At 42.9% G+C, this 1689-nt stretch overlaps 1 protein-coding gene across 1 annotated transcript in view; it reads left to right on the forward strand.

Annotated features, from left to right (window-relative positions):
- LOC101851305 (high affinity copper uptake protein 1) overlaps positions 1–1689 on the forward strand; it is a 17344-nt gene that overhangs the window by 2606 nt on the left and 13049 nt on the right. The window contains exon 3 of the mRNA XM_005110924.2: positions 1375–1534. Coding sequence (XP_005110981.1) covers positions 1375–1534 — 160 coding nt within the window. The remainder of the gene's footprint in view (positions 1–1374; positions 1535–1689) is intronic.

Genomic DNA, 1689 nt, shown 5'->3' on the forward strand with positions numbered 1-1689 from the left:
CGGGCAGTGCCACTGACTAGTATCTTTAGGCCATTCCCAAAGGAACATTTCTTGTTCATGCCTAGTAGAATAGTAAATGGGCTGATTCATCATGTTACGCTCATAACTGTGCCTGATCTACAACAGGGAACTGCTGCTTTTTCTTTACTATTGTCATTTTCCTCAACCTCTTTTGTATGTTTGTCGCACTCTTGTGACTTGCTATTTCCGGGGGTGCCTTGATAGTTGAAGCAGACTTTGTGCTGTTGAAGCTAGAGAAGTGAGCAGAGTAAGTCAGATTCCCTGTATGGGCTTCTCCGTTGACATCCACCCCTTGGCGCTCATATGACCGTATGCAGTTGCGAGCGCAGTAAAAACTCTACTAAAACTAAAAAATGTAGTTGTTGTTGGTTGGATGGCACCTGTGGCTTGCCCTGTGTCTTGTCTTTCTTCTCAGTTGTTTCTGTCTGTCTACCCAGTTTTGATCAAACCTTGTAGAATGGACGTGCTTTTCTGTACCCATGATGAAAGTAAGAATGTGACAGCTTACGTCACCCTGGTGCATAGTATTTAGCTGTAATTTTACAATAATATCTACCAAGAAGATTAATTTAATCATGGGGTTGTGGACAGGTGGAGGCCGAGGTGGACTGGGGGGCGTAACTGGTTAGATTTGTCTATTTGGTTGCTTTAAAATGTGCTTTTTTTAACTCACACAAACAAACAAAACTAATTTGTGAACAGCAGCTTGTTGGTTGGTGTACTGCTGTGGTTTGCTCTTTCTTTCCTATTGCAAACATCTATTGTCCTTATCTCTCCTTCTTCTATTTTTGTGTTTGCTACTCTCTTGTAACTCCTCTAATCTTCGGCACTTAAGTCAAGTGACCGAATTGTGTTGCAACTGCCATAAGACCCTTACTAAAACTAAACTTTCTTATAATGAAAATATGAATGTGGGGGTCGTAATCCTGCAGGTGTGTTGTGTTAAGAACGTCAGTTCTACTATAACATTGATATGGTGAATATGTGGCAAATTCTGGTTAGATATCGCTACCTCGGAATTACATAGTTCTCTCTGACATTTTGGGTCGTTTTGAGTTACTCTAAGACCATGAGGTCAGATACCAAATGTTCTATCTGCTCTATCAAAATCATAAGATTATTTGGAGTTGTTATAGAGATATTCAAAGAATTGCATCAGAAAAAGCTTGACAACAAGATGTGAAACTCAAAATCTTTAACATCAAATTTCTCAGAACTAGGAGCTGAGCAGATAGAACTTTGTAATTTTGAGATAACGATTTGTCTACTACTTTGGTTTAAAATGTGCTTTTAAAAATTCTCTACTCTCAAACAAGTGGATAAATATAATTGTGACCATGTTGTGTCATTCAGCGATGGCGGGCGCGTGCGTGATCATCTTCGTGGTGGCCGTGCTGTACGAGGGGCTCAAGTTCCTGCGGGAGCTGCTGCTGCAGCGCTCACTCCAGGCCACGGCCTTGACCTCCTCCAGTACTGAGAAGATGGTCATGCAGACACGGAGCGTTTCAGTCACGTAAGTCTTACACAAGGTTTTGTGATTGGAAGGGGGTGGGGTGAGGGTGGAAGATGGATGGACAGGCGGAGGTGGGTGGGTGGGGGGGTTGAAGAGAAGGAATAAGGCATCGGGATGGAGAGAGGGAAGAGGAAAGAATGGGGAAGGGGAGGGGG

Source organism: Aplysia californica, unplaced genomic scaffold (assembly GCF_000002075.1).
Source record: "Aplysia californica isolate F4 #8 unplaced genomic scaffold, AplCal3.0 scaffold00968, whole genome shotgun sequence".
NCBI classification, from domain to species: Eukaryota; Metazoa; Mollusca; class Gastropoda; order Aplysiida; family Aplysiidae; genus Aplysia; species Aplysia californica.